Raw genomic sequence first — 17022 nt, 5'->3', positions numbered from 1 at the left:
AGATATATCTGAGTTTGATTTGACTTGGTATGTTCTGGATGTCAGAAATTTCTTGATCCAGGAGAGTACTTTTCCTGTAATTCCTATCTTGTCGAGGATTCTCAGTACTACGTGGGGGTCGACCATATCGAATGCGCTTGATAGGTCAAATTGGAGTAGGAGGATGTTTTTACCCCTTGCTATTTCCTGATTGAATCTGGTCAGGAGTGTGGTTAGTATTGTTTCTGTACTGTGCTGAGGTCTGAAGCCAGATTGAGATTCGTGCAGTATGTTGAAATCAGTGAGGTATTCTGTTAGTTGTTTGGCGACTATGCCTTCTGTCAATTTAGTTGTTAGGGGTATGGATGCTATCGGTCTGTAATTCGAGATGTCTTCTGTCTGTTGGGATGGGAGTTAGTAGGATATTTCCTCTGTCCTGTGGGAATAGGCCTTTTTTGAATAGATAATTAAGGTGGTGAGTTCTGTGATGTATTGATTGGAGGGGGGGGGGGTTCATTATATAGTTGGGGCAGGTATCTAGTTGGCAGTGGGCAGAGGAGAATTTTCTGAGTGCGTGAGCTATTATTTCGGTGCTTAGATGAGTGAAGTTATTCCAAATACGGTCTGCCAGGTACTCCCTTGGGTTCAGATCTAGTTAGTTTATGAAGGTTTCTGGATTAATATTTCCCTGATGCAGATTCTTGCGTAGATTGGTAATTTTTTCTTCAAAGTATTTGGCAAGATTGTCTGCATGTGGGAGGTTTGCATTCGGTGTAGTTACCGTTTTGGTGTTAAGTAACTTGTTTATTAGTTTGTATAATTTCTGTGTGTCTTTGTAATCTGTGCCTATTTGTTCCCTGTAGAAGTTTCTTTTGATTTGTCTTATTTTATATTTGTATTTTGTTTGAGTTTCTTTCCAGGCCTTTAGTGATTGTTCGTTTTTTGGGGGGTTTTTCCAGTTTCATTCTAATTTTCTAGTTTGGTTTTTAGAATTTTTAGTTCTTCATTAAACCAGAGTATTTTATTGCGTTTTTGTGCTGATTTTGTATGTAAAGGCGCTATTTTGTTGAGGATTTTGTTGCATCGTTCGTCCCAAACAGTGAAGGACCTTTGCCTACTTCATGAGACAGGTTTGGTGCTATTCAATGAGTTGACTGAAAATGCCTGCAGATCCAGTTCTTTACAGACTTTGATCCTGTGGAACAGACCAACCTACATACAGTGATCCATTGTCATTGTAGCATATCTATGCAGAATGGGAAAAAAGGGGAAGGTGCTGATGTCAGGCCTAAGGAAGGGGGACAGGGAAAATGTACTCCCCCCCTTGCTAATTCATGTGACTGTGAGAGGGAGCATGATGAGAGAAATTTCCCATAGCTATATCCATCTATAGATAGATAGATAGATAGATAGATAGATAGATAGATAGATAGATAGATAGATAGATAGATAGATAGATAGATAGATAGATAGATATGTATATCTTCACTGTTTTGATATACTGGCTTCCTATTCAGTCTGTCTTTTTTTAATAACCTGGATATGGATGAGATGTATATATGCAAATGAATATACTAATACCACACCCCATTCTCCCCCCCCCCCCCCTCCAATGAAACTGTCAAACTACATCCATGATTCCACTCAAACCTTTTATAAACAGAGAGGTGGGAAGAAAGGCCATATTGCGCTGCCACTGGATGCAATCTAGCTAATCATGAATACAGTACATTTCTTAATCAATCTTATAAAGTTAAGTTAAATACATAAAATACATAAAAAACAAAAGATTAAGACAATAACAGAGGGGAAATGGGGTAAAAGAAGAGGAAAGAAGGGGTAAGAGAGTAGAGAAGAGGGGAGAGAGAGGGAAGAAAGAAAAGGGGGAGGGGACAGGAGTGGCTGACTTAAATCCCAAGCACTGAAACCTGATGCTCCAGTAATCTAAAATCACCCTTCACCCTGAATTCACTAACACTTCCTCTACAATCTCAATCAGCTTCCCATACACTCTCTCTGCCCCTACCAGTCATAAGCCTCCCCATCTGCTCACTCATTCATATCCCCAGCCCTCATAATCCCCAATCCACTAACCCATTCAGCCTTGTTCCATTAATAGCTCCCTCCCCTCCTCCAATCTACTCACTCAGCTTGCTGGCCACTGAATACCCCATCAACTCTTTCACTCAGCTGGCCTATCTACTGGCTTACTCCAGCATACCACTTATTAATAATCCCTCTCCCCCCATTAACTCAGCTCATCACCACTTATAATCTCTCCATACATTCATTCAGCCACCTTATCAACACTTATCCCTATCTACCTCACTCATGAACACACAAACACTAGTGAACCATGCCTTTGTGCAATGCCTACAGTATATACTTTTCAACTTGTATTTATGATTTTATTGTAATTTATATAGTGTAGACCACAATAAGTGCTTATTAGCAAGGAAGTGATATAGAAATCTAAATAAACATTTCCTTTCTTTTAACCAACTTGACACAGAGATTGGTTTCCTTCTCAGTGTTCTCTTTGCTGACCAAAATTCTTCCATATCCTTTAGCTTAAGGTTCCTGATGGAGCCTCCTTAACAGTATTATTCATCTCGGAGACAACCTGCCTCAATTCCACAATTCTAGTGTTAGGGCGGTTCAATTTAGGCCAGACTATAGTATAGTGAATCACTCTGACCTGAATAATATAAAGAGCAGAACCCTGGGGTTTAACAGTTATAACAGAAAAAACCTTTGCATATTTTATGGAGTTTCATAACAGTATAAAAGTTCCACTATCCAATGACACATACTCATGGGAAATACCGAGGCCAAGGTCCTTCCATGTCAAAGATGGTTCTAATTCTGCTTGTAATAGGGCTGGCTTTTTACAAGTGGTGCTTTGACTTTTCATCCCCATCACTTTTCTATATAATCTTGAAACTCTCTGGATCGACTAGGTTCACTGGCATCAACTGCATCAGCTTGCATTGATATGGAATCTTCAGAACTTTGAAAATCCTGGAAAAAAATGAAAAATTTTCATCAGAAGCATTCTACTACTACTACTACTATTTATCATTTCTATAGCGCTGCAAGGCAATACGCAGCGCTGTACACCATAGACAAAGACAATCCCTGCTCAAAGGAGTTTACATCTAGATAAAACAAAAATCAAACAAATCTAACAAACTAATGTTCAACTTTTTTAAATGGATAAACAAAGCATACCAGCAAAGAGTCAACCAGTAGTATAGGTCATGAAATGTCTGGTGGGGATGCTGTCTCAAAGAAATATAAACCCCATAATCTGCAATTTAATCCCTCCTCAAAGCATGAAAACCATGGCCCCTGTTTCAACATCTCAACATGCTTCCTGGAGACTGCCCTTCTCCATCAGAACCCATTCCTCAACCTTACCAGAGAGCCAGGATCCATAAGGGGTGATCCCCATTTTTTCATGTTCCACTGGTGTTGTACCACAAAATGGCACCTCCAGACTATAGTTTCTACAATGCCTCACAGGTGCTTGGGGGGGGGGGGGGGGGGGGGTAAGGAGTTACAATATCCAGAGGCCAATTGAAATCTTAAGGGATGGAGTTTTGCAAGCTAAGGCAGGACTTACATGAGGGTTACTATTTTTATAATTTTAATAACATATTGATAAGGACAAAGCAGACATAGAACACAACAGGCCACTAGGAGGTATTTACAGGGCTGGCTCAATGATATCTGCTGCCCTTGGTGAACCATCAGTTAGCACCCATCCCTCCCACCCAGAGTCCATCTCCTCTTCTCTTTCCTAACCACCCTCTCCCCCCCCCCCAAAGCCTCCAGCATCTCCCCCTTTTCTCTACCTCAGCTATCAAGTATCTCTCCCCTTTCATCCACCCCCCCCCCCCCCCACAAAAGCGTCCACCACTCCCTCTGCCATCACTGTTGCTACTGCTGCCTCCACCACTGGAGATAAGCTAGGAGCCTAGCCTGCAGTGACAAGCCTTTCAGAATCTGAGCCCCTTGGAAGGCGCAGAACAAAGCAGGCCTTTAGAATGTGCATGTACTTTGTGAGGACTCTGAATGGAGTCCAGTTCCAGTCATGCTGAGACCGGGATGGGGAAGAGGTTTTCCTTTGAAATGTAATGATTCTTCTTCACTAATCCCGTCTAGACAAAAGATTCGTCCTCTAGTGGTCAAAGCCCCAGTGAAAACACTAGTTAGGGAGAGAAACTACCAGTCCCAGAAACCACTGGGGCATCAGCAGGCCTCTCAGGAACTGGAGGGAGGGGTGAATGATTGGGAAATGAGTTCTGATCCAGGGAATGAGCAGCAGCTGGGGAACCCAGGGTGGGGAAGGAGATGGAATGGGATATAGAGGAAGGAGGAGAAGAGAAAGGGGAGTGCATGGAGGTTGGAGGGCTTGCTCAAACTTCCTCAGGAAAGGTAAAGGCTCTGGTGGCGGGAGTGTGGCCCAAGCTGTGTATACTTGGAGAGGAGAAAATAATCCAGTGGGGAAGCCACTGGTGGAAGAAGCTAACCCATAAACTATCTAAGGGTAGAAGATAGTGCTGATGAGGGGAGGCTACAATTGGGAGCAAGACAAAGATTTGCTGTTTGTGATATTCTGAGTTAAGAATGGACTGTGTTAATAAACTGAATGTGGAAAAACTGAACTGACTCTTGCATTGTTGATGAGGAAACTGCTTGAAGATTAAGACTGTATTAAAAGGTGCTGAGAAAATAAAGACCTGTGGTTTTCAAGAACTATAAGACTGCTGAAGTTTTGTGTGTCCCAGTCGTGAGCTGATCCTGGGTGCAGGTCAGCTGGGGAGCGGTTAAACCAGGACAAGCAGTGCAGTGAGGAGGTGGTTTGGAGCCCATACCGGGGAAACAGTCAGCCAAGCTAAGCAGGATTAGCTCTGGCCACCACGTGGAAGGGAGACCCAGTTCACAACTTGCAGATGAAGAATAGTAAATCATACCTCTCTTAGTCAGGGAACAGCTTATTAGGATCATAATTCCCGATCCTCCTTCAATATCTTCAATGGTCAATATTTAAACCCTACTGCCGGTGGGGTTTTTAAAATGTCAGTGATATTTAAATACTTCATGTATATTCAGCATCCCTATCACAGAAGTGGAAGCAATGAATATATGTATACCCACCCAGCTATACAGAGTAGTGATATTCAGCTGCTATCAGCTGCTAAGTGGTTTAAGTTAGGACAGCTATATGGCAATACATGAACACTGCCACTTTCCATATAGCGGACTGAACACACACATTTTACCCCAGCACTATTCACATAATTCCAGGGCAATGTGTAAGAATTTTTAGTGGCACTGTTTATATATTTGAAAATTCACACATAGCAGGTTTATGCACCTAGCGGCTGCCATTTGAATACTGCAATTAGCAGGAGTAGTAGATGGGCATAAAATCATTTCCCTCAATTCACTGAGAAGACATCCAGTGCTAATCTACCACTATTGATCATTTCTATAGTGCTACTAGATGTACACAGTGCTGTACACATTATATGCAGGTACTTTCTCTGTCCTTAGAGGGCTCACAATCTAAGTTTTTGTACCTGGGACAATGGAGGGTTAAGAGACTTGTATAAGGCCACCAGGAGCTGCAGTGGAAATTGAACCCAGGTCACCAGGATCAAAGCCCACTGCATTAACCATTAGGCTACTGAGTCCCTTCTGGAGCAAAATTTATAGACCTTGTTGAGGGGGTAGCAAATCTATGTCCAGGTGTCACAGCTTGGTCTTTTTAGATTGTTTCTGAGAGAGGGAAAAACAAATTTCCCTCCCCAGAGAACCAAAGCAGGACCCTTATGTTTTACACTCCTTGTTTACAGTTACAATACATACCTCACAACTCTTTTCCAGTTAAGTACTATGCCTGCCAGACATTGACTATATCCTTTACTTAATACAGCAGAGCATTTAAGCAGGTAGTTACAGGCTAGATTATGGGCTAGTCCAGTGGTTCCCAAACCTGGTCCTGGAGACACCCCAGCCAGTCAGGTTTTCAGGATACCCACCAGTGGCAGCCCTGTCATTAGGCCACTTGAGGCAAGGACCTCAGGCGGCACTCTTTAGGAGCGGCATTCACCCCACGCCCGCCATGCTCTGGCATTGCCACCCACCCTTCCTTTCCTGAATTTACCTTCTTTTCTTGCTTTCCAAAAGTCAAGGTGGCAGCAGTTCCCATATGCTGCCCTGCCATCACCCCCTTCTCTCTTACAGTCCACCTCTCTGACGTACCTGTTTGCTTGGAGGTGGGGTGGGTCGCGGTAGAGAGGAGGTCAGCGGCACAGTAGCATATTGGAACTGCTGCCACCCTGATTTTTGGAAAGCCAGAAAAGGTAAATTTTCAGGGAAGGAAGGGGGCAGATGTCAGACCAGTGTGGAGGGGGGGCAGACTCTTGGGTCGCCCCTGATACCCACAATGAATATTCATGAGACAGATTTGCATGCACTGGTTCCGCTGCATGCAAATCTCTCTCATGAATATTCATTTTAGATATCCTGAAAATCTGACTGGCTGGGGTGCCATCAGGACCAGGTTTGGGAACCACTGGGCTAGTCTGACTCCTCATGTTGCAGCACTCAGCCCCTGTTCTTTAACCTATATTCTACGAACTTTCCAATATCTGTCTGCCCTGGTTACCAAGCAAACAGACTCTACCTGTACAGTTCATACCCTAGGCTCCCAGACCCAGTGAGTGCCTCACCTTGAAGCTTCTTTTCTCCTCCTTCTGTCTCATTACTCATCCTTAGTGGTTCCCAAACTGTGAACCAAGACCCCCAAAAGGGGTCAACATTATCAGTGGATGGGATCACAGAAAGAGCTGCTCCTTCTCCCTCTGGATCTCTAAAAATAATCCAAAACCCTGCAAAAATACACTCAAAACCTATATAGCAAACTTACCAAACCATAATAGCCCTAACTCACATATGAAAAGACAGTGCTATAAATATTACACTGGGCCCTAGAGCAGATATATACCTGCTAATGGGAAACTGAAACAAGCTAGACTTGGTTGTGATTCTTGACTCCTCTTTGTCAATGGAATCTCAGATAAACAACATGGTACAGAAGGCATATTTTAAACTTAAAGAACTCAGTCTGTTATGTTCTTACTTTTTGCAAGATCATTTTAAGATAATTGTTCAATTGACTATTTTAGCATTCTTAGATTACGGTAATTCTTTATATTTAGGTGCAGCAGCAAAGTACATCTCTAAACTTCAAGTAGTTCAAAATTCTGAACCAAGATTAATTTATCGTAGGTCTAGGTTTGATAGGGTACCTCCTTTGCTGGCCAGGCTGCATTGGCTGCCAGTAGGCAAGGATCTTTTTTAAAATGCTCTGTTTGGTTTTTAAATCTGTATTTTGCTTTTGCCCTGGGGATTTATCAGAAAAATTTAGGATTCTAAATAATAGTTCTACTTCCTCTTTATGTAATCAATTAATTTTGGTATTTCCATCCGTTAAATATGTAAGATTTAAGGCTGTTTTTATGCATTCTTTTTGGTTTTCAGCTGTTCGTCTTTGGAATAGCCTTCCTGATACAACTCGTCTTTTGAAGGATTCTTTTGTCTTTTCAGAAAGCTCTGAAGACTCATTTGTTTCCTTGAAGTTAACTTTAAATTACAAAGATTACAAAAACATTCAGCAAGTTAACTTGCTGAATGTTTTTGTAATCTTTGTAATTTAAAGTGAGCTGTTCATTGCTAATTCTTAAAGAATGTTCAGTGCTATTTTTAATTTGTTACCTCGCCTTGAATCCCGCTGTGGGAGAGTTGGTGAGTTATAAGCACCAGATAACATATAACGACTGTTACAGAGTCTACAGACACTACATGCTAGCACAATCTTTCACCTCAGTCACAGATGCATAACATAACTCTCACCTGATACAAAAATAGGGGACCACAAAAACATGAAGACACAAACTGAAACCAGAGATACAAGACTTTCCATGTTGTGCAGAAATAGAAAGAAATGCATGTCCTCCTACACAGTGTAAAATAAAGCTGACAGATGAAAATTCTCAACAATGACATAATTCAATCATTAAACTGAAAATAAAATCATTTTTCCTACCTTTGTTGTCTGCGGAATTTATTATTCTAATTATCTTGTTCCCAGTCTCTTGGTTCTGCTTTCCTCTAAACTCTGTTTCCAGGGCATTCTGTCCATTTGCTATTTCTTTCTCACCTCCTTTCTTCTTCACTTCCTGCCCTATGTCTAGTTTTCTCGCCTCTATATACAAATCCCATTTATTTCAAAAAGTGTCCATAACAAATTTTTGCCAACTTTTTTTATATAAAATTATTTTTATGTGCTCATAAAGTATTCTTAAGGACTGTCAGAGAACAACCAAGGTCTTATTTTGTCCACAAGCAATTATCACACATACTGTTTTTTCCTTTGTGCCAATCCATGCACCCTATTTAAACACACTTTTTAATACAATATAATGCCAATTAACTTGTAGAGATCCTATGTCAAGGTTTGGCACTGATCTTGCACATTCAGCTTTCTCCCATTTTTTTTTTGCCTCCTACTCAAATCTATCTAGTTTTCCCATCTCCCTTCTCCTCCATTCATATGCAGCATTTCCATTTCTCTCTTCCCTTCCCCTCATGTGCAGCATCTCCCCCACCCCAGTCTTCCTGTTGAGATCAAAAGAAACAAAAAGCTGGGTGGACTGTCTGTAGGGCCTAGTCCACTCCAAGCAAAAGGTCAATGCTCACTTGCAGTCCAAGGTGTGCAATGTGCTTTTGGAAAGAATATTGGCAGAGCAATCGACTAGTTCAGATGGAACTCTGACAAAACCTTAGTCAGGAACTTAGGGTGCATGTGAAGAACTACTCTGTTTTGATGAAACTTAGTATAAGATGGATCCACTACTAGGGCCTGAAGCTCACTGACCCTGCAAGCTGAAGTAATGGCAACCAAAAATATTACCTTCCACGTCAAGTACTTCAAATAACAGGAATCGAGTAGCTCAAAAAGAGGTTTTATCAGCTAGGTGAGGATGACGCTGAGGTCCCATGACACAGGTGGAATGTAACAGGGGACTTTTTTTCAAAAGCAAACCTCTCATGAAGCGAACAACTAGAGGTTGTCCAGAGATGGGCTTACCCTCTACACGGTGATGGTAAGCACTAACTGCACTGAGGTGAACTTTTACAGAGTTGATCTGACAAAATATGGAAAAGAATGGCTCTCAGAGATTTTCTTCTTTCCTCAGAAGGGGAGGGGTCTTATGGGATACCATAGGACTCCTCCTCCGAGAGGTACTGTAGATCCTCCTCAAGACTCCCATGAATGCTCATCAGAGTTGGCAAAGAACTCTTCATGGGTGAACGAGGCCGAGACCGGGCCTGCATCAATAATTACTACTACTACTACTATTTAGCATTTCTATAGCGCTACAAGGCGTACGCAGCGCTGCACAAACATAGAAGACAGTCCCTGCTCAAAGAGCTTACAATCTAATAGACAAAAAATAAAGTAAGCAAATCAAATCAATTAATGTGTACAGGAAGGAGGAGAGGAGGGTAGGTGGAGGCGAGTGGTTACGAGTCAAAAGCAATGTTAAAGAGGTGAGCTTTCAGTCTAGATTTAAAGGTGGCCAAGGATGGGGCAAGACGTAGGGGCTCAGGAAGTTTATTCTAGGTGTAGGGTGCAGCGAGAAAGAAGGCGCAAAGTCTGGAGTTGGCAGTAGTGGAGAAGGGAACAGATAAGAAGGATTTATCCATGGAGTGGAGTGCACGGGAAGGGGTGTAGGGAAGGACGAGTGTGGAGAGATACTGGGGAGCAGCAGAGTGAGTACATTTATAGGTTAGTAGAAGAAGTTTGAACAGGATGCGAAAACGGATAGGGAGCCAGTGAAGCGACTTGAGGAGAGGGGTAGTATGAGTAAAGCGACCCTGGCGGAAGACGAGACAGGCAGCAGAGTTTTGAACTGATTGGAATCATGCCCTCGAGAGGGGTGTTGAAGTGTTGGCTCCACTCTCGACTCTGGTGAAGCTTCCTTCACTGACATGGGGGGGGGGGGGGGGGGGTGCCAGCACAGGTTGCTGTCAACACCGGAGCTGCACGCGGCACCAGCATCAGAGACTTCACCACAGGCTGAGGGCCTGGCAGGGCAGTAGCAAGAGGCATGGCCGGCGAAAGAACCCCAGATGCTGATGCACTCTATTGTAAAAGCCTCACCAAGTGCTAATGGAGCATGACTCAGTTGTGCTCAAGAGAGGCTATCGGGAAAAGCTGGGGCATTGGATCTGAGACAGGCTGCTGAATTTGAATAGATGGGGAGCGTTCCACCCGGCGCCGACATGTCTCGGGGACCATGAGTCAAGAGGATCAATGCTGATGCTTCCTGGCCTTCATCCAATGCCAGTCATTGTTGCTCCTTGGTGCAGACTACTACTACTTAACATTTCTAAAGCGCTACTAGGGTTACGCAGCGCTGTACAATTTAACATAAAAGGACAGGCCCTGCTCAAAGAGCTTACAATCTAAAGGACAAGTGAGTAGACGATATGATGGGGGCAGTCCGGATATCCTGAAGGTAAGAGTTAGGTGCCGAAGGCAGCATTGAAGAGGTGGGCTTTAAGCACGAGGACAACATCGAATTCTCACATCGCCTCGGGGTCGGGCCTGCTGATGACTGGTCCCAAGGGCCTTGCACAGCAAGCAGTCAACATTGAGGCAGGTGCCCTACTCGATGCATGCCCACTCCCAGTGCAATTCTTGATGTCGATGCAGATACCAATGTCAAGGATTCGGACCAGGCTCCAACAAGTTTTTCTCAATGAGCCTCTCTGGCCAGCTGAGTCCTTTTCTTCATAAGAAGACAAAGAACACAGCTGGAAGGGGTATGTTCAGGCTCCAAACACTGAAGACACCATGAATGAATGTCTTTACCAGAGATGGTCCTATTGCACCGGGTACAGCACTTAAAGCCACTGAGAATCTTCGATGATGTGGAAGGGAAAACAGACGTGGCCAACTCAAACAGCTTGATGGTGCCAGAAAAAGGGGCAAGGCATCAGAAAAAAATACAGGGTCAAGTCCAGACTAGAGCTCAGGCCTAAGAGGGCCTAAAGAGCGCAAACAAAAATCAAGAAAACTTAAAAGTGAGGAAAAATACTACAACAATAAGGGAAGGAGAAAAAGGCACAAAAATGAAGAAATAGGAGAAAAAAATCTCCGCGGGAAGGCACAACATGCTCAAAAAGAACAAGTCACACACCAGAGATGTGAGGAACCCGGGAGAGGGAAAAGTAGAGCCAAAAGTCCTATTACACCAAGCTCATCACAAGACTCACAAATATGCAATTTTATAAAAGCTCTTTTCTGTGTGTAGAATAGGCTTTGCATGTAGAAAAAGCTTTATATAATCATCTGTGTTTTTTCCATACTTTTCATTTCTAAGTGTTTTTCTGCATACCTATTTATTGAAATTTGCTAAGTTAAAAAGTGTAACAGCAATGTTAGAGTTCTGCACATTTACAAAGATTTGCAGCAGAAATATCTCTGCATATACTCCGGGCAGACTTTGTGTCTTTGATTTGAATGTCTCTGTGCATCAATTCTACCCTGAAACATTTTCATATGACTTTATATAGTCAACACAGTGATTCTCCATTCTAATTTTATGCAATGAACCTTGTCTTGCAACATGCATGTACTGTAAATGGTCACTGTTTCTAGGGATCATTATCAAGGTATTTAAAGTTATGATGGACCCATGAATTTCATTTCCAGTTTACCATTAAAGTTGCAGTAAACTCAATACCTTTAGACATAACTATGCTCATTTTCAGCCCCCTAACTTCAAGGCTTTGTAATTAATGCATGAGAGTATCATAGTTTTTATGTATGCAGACGATACACAATTGTTAATGTATGTGCCTGATAATCAATAGGAGGCTTCTTCTACTTAAAACAAGTGCTCTGAAAGGATGTCACATTGGTTGCCTCAACATGAATTGCTTTTAAATTCAGAAAAATAATCCACAATGTGGCTCTCTAGAAAAAATTGCCCTTTTAGGGTTCTACCAATTTTGGCAGGTAGTGCATTGCAAATGTAGGTGCTATGACCAGTTTAGAAGTTAAATTAGATTTTTCACTATTGATGACTTATGAAATCAGTGCAGTATGCAGTCATGCTATAATCATTTACAATAAGTCATACCTTTACTGACCCCAGCTAAATGGTATAATTTGAGTTATCACTAATGATTAATAGGCTGGATGACTGCAATACCACAACAAAGAGAATTGAAAAGTCTACTCTCAAAGAACCACAAAAAACTGCAGTACATCTGTTGACTGGTCAGAAAATGCATTACCATATTACTTCAATAATGCAAATTCTATACTGGCTTCCAGTTAAGATCTAAATTCAAAACATAACTGAGGTCATTTCAGAAGGCTAGCTGCTTTGTTTGTTTGTTTATTTTAATTATTAATTTTCTTTAAAAAATATTTTATCCTGCATATTCCAAAGGTCAAAGCAGATTACAACCTACATATATAATTCATACATGAAATAATAACAAAACCTAAATCAAAATAGAAACTAAAACATTAACTCAGTAAAATACTAATTCTATAAAACATTAAAATCATCATTCTAAAAAACATAAAACACAGCAAAGCTAGCATATATCCATAGCAAAAAAAAATAGAAAAAAAGCCACAGAAGCAGAAGACTGTGGCCCACTACGTATAAAAGCACTCGCAAAATGAGTAGTGTGACCAGCAGAGCTCTTCCAAAAACAACAGGAGGACAAAAAGCCAGATGAAAATGCTTTATTCTCAAAACACCCGATACAGCACTGTGTTTCGGCCAAGTGCCTGCCTCAGAGGTTTACAATAAGCAATACAATAATATAAATGAAATATAAATAAAACAACTAAAAAAGGATAAAATACTCAAAATAAATAGATAAGAATGTATTAATAACTTTAAATGACTTTAAAATAAATTTTATATATATATACACACACACATTAATAAAATACAGATCTCATACAAACACATACTGCCACATCTGCCTGAGTCCATAATCATAAATTTTATATTAATTTATAATTATGAACAGGTAACCAATTAGGTGGAAAGCCTTGCTGAAACAAGAACACTTAGGGGGAATTCATAAAGGTGCACTAAAACATCGCCTGCAACTAGTGATAAGTGAGCCGCACTAACAAATGGGCTATGGCCAACTTGGTCAGGCTGCAGGAAGAGTTTACTGAACACAACGTGCACATGTGACGACTTCAGTACATAAGTACTGCCTCCTCTGAGTCCTTACTTCAATTAGTGCAGCTGCACTAGTTTGCTGCTAAATTGGGAGGGAGAGGGGAGGAGGAGGCGGGAGTAGGGGCCGCCAAGGAGGAGACTGGGTAGGTGAGAGCCTAATGGTACAATTCCATGGCCAATTATACTCCAGGGAGGAGTATAATTCAGTTCTTCAGATTTTTTTTTTAATGAGTAGGAAATGTCTCAGGACTGAACAAAAAAGAATCATTTTTTCCTTACTGAAACTGAGATTATTTTCTCAAGTAAAACTATAGATAACTTCATAATACCAGAAAACAGAGAATCGATTATTGTGGGAAATACAGCCGAGGTCCTAGGTCAAAATAAACAGTGTAATCTCCAGCATAGACATGCAGGAGCACCAACATTTCCCATCTTCTGCTGGTCTCTCTCTATACAGCCTAGAATCCTTCTGGCTATGGCCACTGCCTTGTCACACTATTTCATTGCCTTCAGATCCTCAGATACTAACACAGCAAGGTCCCTCTCACTGTCTATTGTGAGGAAAGGACCTGGGAAAGGAGCCAGGCAGGTACATCTCCGGGGCCGGGGTCCAACTACAAGTCCCTAGTGCCTAGGAGGAAAGAAGTCACTCCCCTCTGGAGGTATAAGGATCTCCAAAGGCTAGGGGAGGAAGAAGACTACCGGTCCCAGGATCCCCAGCAATCCACGAGGGAAAAGGAAGGGGGGGGGGGGGGAGGAAACTACAAGCCCAGGATGCAGAGGGAGAAGGGAGGGAATGATTAATGAGAAGTAATCAAGGGGAAAAGGAAGAGGTGGGGGAGATAAAAGGAGAGGAATTAATGGACTGGGAGGTGGAGAGAGAAGGAGGAGAGGAGAGACCAGTGGAGGAGCCAGGGGAAAATGAGCACATGGATCTGACTGCATTGGCAGAGGTACAAGGAAAGAAGCTAAAAGGCTTGATAGCCAGTCTGGTCTTAAGACTGAGAGAGTGTGGAGGCGGAATTAAGCAGCTGTTCCATCACCAAAAGGAAGAAGAGTGGGGGAAGGTAAGAATCTTACCCAGCAGTAAGGGCTGAGCCTGAGATGAGCAGTCCTTTACCCCAAGACTGGGCTTGGAACTGTGATATGAACAATACCTTGCTGGGCTGAACTGGGACATGAACAGTACTTTGCTGGGCCTGAACTGTGATATGAACAATATCTTGCTGGGCCTGAACTGTGATGTGAACAGTACTTTGTGGCCTGAACGTGATGTGAACAGTACTTGGCTGGAGCCTGAGCTGTGAGAGGAACAGTGCTGTGGCGGAAGCCTGTGATATGAACAGTACTTTGCTGGGGTCTGAATTGTGATGTGAACTGCCCTTCTCTGGGATAGGGGAAAGTCCAGTGTCCATACAGAGAAGCCAGGAAAGACCCTTTTTTAGAAGTGATGTACCTTGTCTTGTCCATACAAAGGTGAATAAACCCAAATTTGAAGTATATTTGCGTTTGTGGTTGTGTGGAGGCCCGGAGGCGTTACGTGGAACTCGTGGACAGCTCTGGGAATTACTCCCCCCCTGGATAGAAGCCCTGTTGGAGAGGACCCTGGGACAGCAGAGTGACACTAATCATATCAGTCTCTCACCTCCTAGCACTTGCGGTTCCCTTGAATTTCTACTCTCTAAGTGCATCACTCTGCACTTCTTACCACTGAATTTTAATTGCCAAGCATTAGACCATTCTTCTAAACTTTTGTAGATCCTTTTTCATGTTTTCCACTCTCTCCAGGGTGTCCACGCTGTTACAAATCTTGGTATTATCCGCAAGAAGGCAAACCTTACCTTCTAACCTTTTGGCATTGTCGCTCACAAATATATTGAACAGATTCAGCCCTAGCACCGTTCTTTGAGGCACTCCACTACTCATCTTTACTTCCTCTGAGCGAATTTCATTAACCACCACCCTCTGGCGTCTGTCAACCAGTTCCTAATCCAGTTCACCACTTTGGGTGCTAACTTTAGCCTGTCAAGTATTCAAGAGCTTCCTATGAGGAACCGTGTCATAGGCTTTGCTGAAATCTAAGCAGATTACATCTAGCACACATCCTCTATCCAATTCTCTGGTCACCCAGTCAAAGAATTCAATCAGATTCATTTGGCATGATTTACCTTTGCTTGAGTTTTACTATTCAATAATGGCGTTCCTTTTTTTTTTTAATGTTCTGATTTTTTTGTTTTATTTGCGTACTGTAAACCCTTTTTGTTTGATTACAAGAGAAACAGTATATCAAGTGAAATAAACAATAAATGATAAAACCAGGTTGTCTCAGATCTTGTGATCTATTGGATTCCAGGAAATTCACTATCCTTTTCTTTTAGCAACGCTTCCAGTACTTTTCAAATAACCGAAGTAAGGATTACCGGCCTGTAGTTTTCAGCTTCTTCTCTGTTACCATTTTTGTGAAGAGGGACCACATCCGCTCTTCTCCAATACCATGGAACCTCTCCCGTCTCCGAGTATTTAATTAAACAAATCTTTAAGAGGACCTATCAAAACCTCTCTGAGCTCCCTCAATATCCTGGGACGGATCCCGTCCAGTCCCATAGCTTTGTCCACCTTCAAATTTTCAAGTTGTTCATAAACACTTTCTTCCGTGAACGGTGCTATATCTGTTCCATTCTAATATGTACCTTTGCCAGCCAATCGTAGTCCTCCAGGATTTCCTTCCGTGAATACAGAAGTATTTGTTTAGAATGTTTGCTTTTTCCTCATCATTCTTCGACCTTTTTTGAGATGGCAGTATATCAAACATACCAATAAACATAAACATAGTGGTTCACAGCATCTTTCAGTCTCACAATTAGCTATTTGTTCTTCCACTGGTGCTTTTGCCAGATGTATGTTTCTCTTGGCTTCTTTCAGTTTCAACCAGTATTCCTCTCTGTGTACCTCTTCTTGAGTTTTTCTGTGTTTCATGAGGCAGCTCTTTTGCCTTTATTTTCTCAACCACTTGCTTGGAGAACCATACCAGTTTCCTTTTTCTCTTGCTTTAATTTGCTCTCCTCACATAAAGGTTGGTAGTCATATTTATAGCTCCTCTCAGCCTGGACCACTATCTTTCTACTTCTTGTATGTCCTCCAATCCTATCAGCTCTTTCTTCAGGTACTCCCCCAATTTTTAAAAAAAATCCAGGACTTTGAGTTTTGAGTGGCTGCCCTCCGCTTTAGCTGTTATATCAAACCAAACCGTCTGATGATCACTACTGCCCAGATGGGCACCCACTTGGACATTAGACACATTTTCCCTGTATGTGAGCACCAGACCCAGCATAACTTCTTCCTTCATGGGTGATGTCACCATCTGTCTGAACAGAACACTTTGAAAGATATCCACAATCTCTATGCTTTTTTCCGAATCTGCAGATGGAACTTTCCAATTCACATTCAACAGGTTGAAATCTCCCAGCACTCCCCTTTCTTTCCCAACTTTTGGATATCTGTAATGAGATCTTTATCTAGTTGCTTTGATTGTGTTGAGAGGTCTTTAGACAACACCCATGTGGGAAGAAGTTCCATCTTCTCTTTTCAAGGTGATCCATATCACTTTTTCCTTTCCCCATGCCCCTGCATGTCAGTCGTTTTGATATTGTTTTTCACATACAGTTGACACAAGAACTGACATACAAATGAACAACAGTTATGTTCCAGAATATTTACAAATGCAGCTCATAAGATTAGT

At 42.0% G+C, this 17022-nt stretch overlaps 1 protein-coding gene across 1 annotated transcript in view; it reads right to left on the bottom strand.

Moving 5' to 3' along the window:
* The window catches only part of ARMC4 (armadillo repeat containing 4), a 445023-nt gene that overhangs the window by 265117 nt on the left and 162884 nt on the right, over positions 1-17022 (bottom strand). The window contains 2 exon segments of the mRNA XM_030199274.1: positions 2793-2847; positions 2850-3000. Coding sequence (XP_030055134.1) covers positions 2793-2847; positions 2850-3000 — 206 coding nt within the window.

The sequence above is a fragment of the Microcaecilia unicolor genome, chromosome 1 (genome assembly GCF_901765095.1).
Source record: "Microcaecilia unicolor chromosome 1, aMicUni1.1, whole genome shotgun sequence".
NCBI classification, from domain to species: Eukaryota; Metazoa; Chordata; class Amphibia; order Gymnophiona; family Siphonopidae; genus Microcaecilia; species Microcaecilia unicolor.
This window is presented reverse-complemented; position numbering and strand designations above follow the sequence as displayed.